The sequence below is a fragment of the Temnothorax curvispinosus genome, unplaced genomic scaffold, assembly GCF_003070985.1.
Source record: "Temnothorax curvispinosus isolate PA1 unplaced genomic scaffold, ASM307098v1 QBEX01002744.1, whole genome shotgun sequence".
NCBI lineage: Eukaryota > Metazoa > Arthropoda > Insecta > Hymenoptera > Formicidae > Temnothorax > Temnothorax curvispinosus.
Window position 1 is genome coordinate 1 of NW_020212524.1, and position 1,861 is coordinate 1,861.

The 1,861-nt window shown below is 33.4% G+C and overlaps 1 protein-coding gene across 1 annotated transcript; it reads left to right on the forward strand.

The window, feature by feature from the left end:
- Nucleotides 1-375: 375 nt before the first annotated feature.
- LOC112451886 (cytochrome P450 6k1-like) lies at nt 376-901 on the forward strand (the record flags this gene model as incomplete). The annotated part of the gene is made up of 1 exon (XM_025011793.1): nt 376-901. A coding segment is annotated over one exon (526 nt), but the record flags the coding sequence as incomplete, so codon positions are not given.
- Nucleotides 902-1,861: the final 960 nt, after the last annotated feature.

The window sequence follows — 1,861 nt, forward strand, 5'->3', positions numbered from 1 at the left end:
ATATATTATTTGCCTAGTCATACGTTTTGCTATACGTTTTTTATAGGTTGTTTTAAAGATGTATTTCTAAAGAAAGTTATCGCAACTTGATAAAATCTGAATTCTATTTAATTAAAATTTGACTTCTATCACTAATTATATATTTATTGTTAACTTCAGCTACATAGCCAAGAAGTGGACTTGGTTTACAAATAGCCTTAATCATTCATCCTTCCATTCATACACTACTAACCTAACTTACAAGTAACTATTGCACATATTGATACACATTGACCTTCCATGTTTTAATCCAACCTTCTTTTTCAAGATGACTTTTATTACTAATTAAAATCAAGAAATTTACTCGATTACAATTTTGTCTTTGTCATATTGCAGGCCGAGCCGCTGTCGCAAAATCTCTTCAATCTAGAACCGAAGCGATGGCGACCGTTAAGAGCGAAACTGTCGCCTACCTTTACATCTCGTAAATTGAAGGAGATGTTCTCGTTGATATCAGAGTGCGCCGACCATCTTATGGATTATACGGAAGAATTAGCGAGAAGGAATGAGCCCGTAAAGTGCCGTGAGCTGATGACCAAATACGCGATTGACGTCATCGGTAGGTGCGCCTTCGGCATCGAGATGAATGCCCTGTTGAACGACGACAGCGATTTTTGCAGAATAAGAAGAAACATGTTTCGTCCACCCTGGTCGGATTTCCTGCGATACAAAATCAATAATTATTTACCGTTGTTGTACGATGTCTTAGGCTACATCCTGCCGGATACGGAGATCACAGACTTCTCCACGCGTTTTGTCGTGGACATTATAAACTACAGGGAAAAGAATAATATTGTTAGAAAAGATTTCATTGACACGCTACGCGAGTTAAAGAAACATTCAGATAAAGTGGGCGATTTCGGTAAATATTGTCTGTTTTTGTTATTATTTTGCTGTGTCGTGCGAAAAATTTTTAGATAGAGATATGAGTTTGCGCATTTGAATATTATAAAATAAAGAATATGCATGCGCATGTTCTCCATCATTCTATACTATAAATCACAATGTAAAGGGAGGAATTCAATTTCGTATAAGCGAGAACTATAATTGATAATATGTCAATTATATAATTAAATTAGTTGCAATTTTTTATATTTAATGTAGAAAATTAAAAGATAATTTATTTCAAAATTTACTGACAGTTTGATGGCTTCTCAAGCATTTTCGTTTTTCGTTGGTTTCGAGACCTCATCGATGGTGATGAGTTGCGCGCTTTACGAGCTGGCTTTAAATCAGAAAATATAAGACAAATTACGTGAAGAAATTGATGAGGAATACACGAAGCACGATGGTAATTTAACGTACGAAGACATTAAGAAAATGGAGTACTTGAATAAGATATTCAAAGGTACGTTGCTCGAAAATTCGTGTTTCGAAAGATTGAATCAAAGAAAGGTATAAGAAATATAGTGACTATAATATAAGTCCCAGTCTACAATAGATGTTTGAGCACTAAGCCCTAAGAAATTGACCAATCACAGTCAATTATTCTCCTCAAATTCACTGTGATTGAACAATTTCTTAAGACTTAGGGTTTAAAACACCCATTGTAGACCGAGACTAATCGTATCGCTGATAAAAGTAATTTGGAAAAATTATATGTATATGTATACATATATACAGAAACTAATATAAGGCTGTCAAAGATCTTAGCTTGGATCGTATGGCTTATGATTCTAATTTGATTGTATATCGTAACGGTCCCTTATTTCTCTTATTATTAAAAGTAATGTGTTCATTAATTTGTATAAATGCATTTTCATTAACTTGTCATTATTTTTATTGCATTTTTATTAAGTCGTTTTATAAAAAATCTAAACAA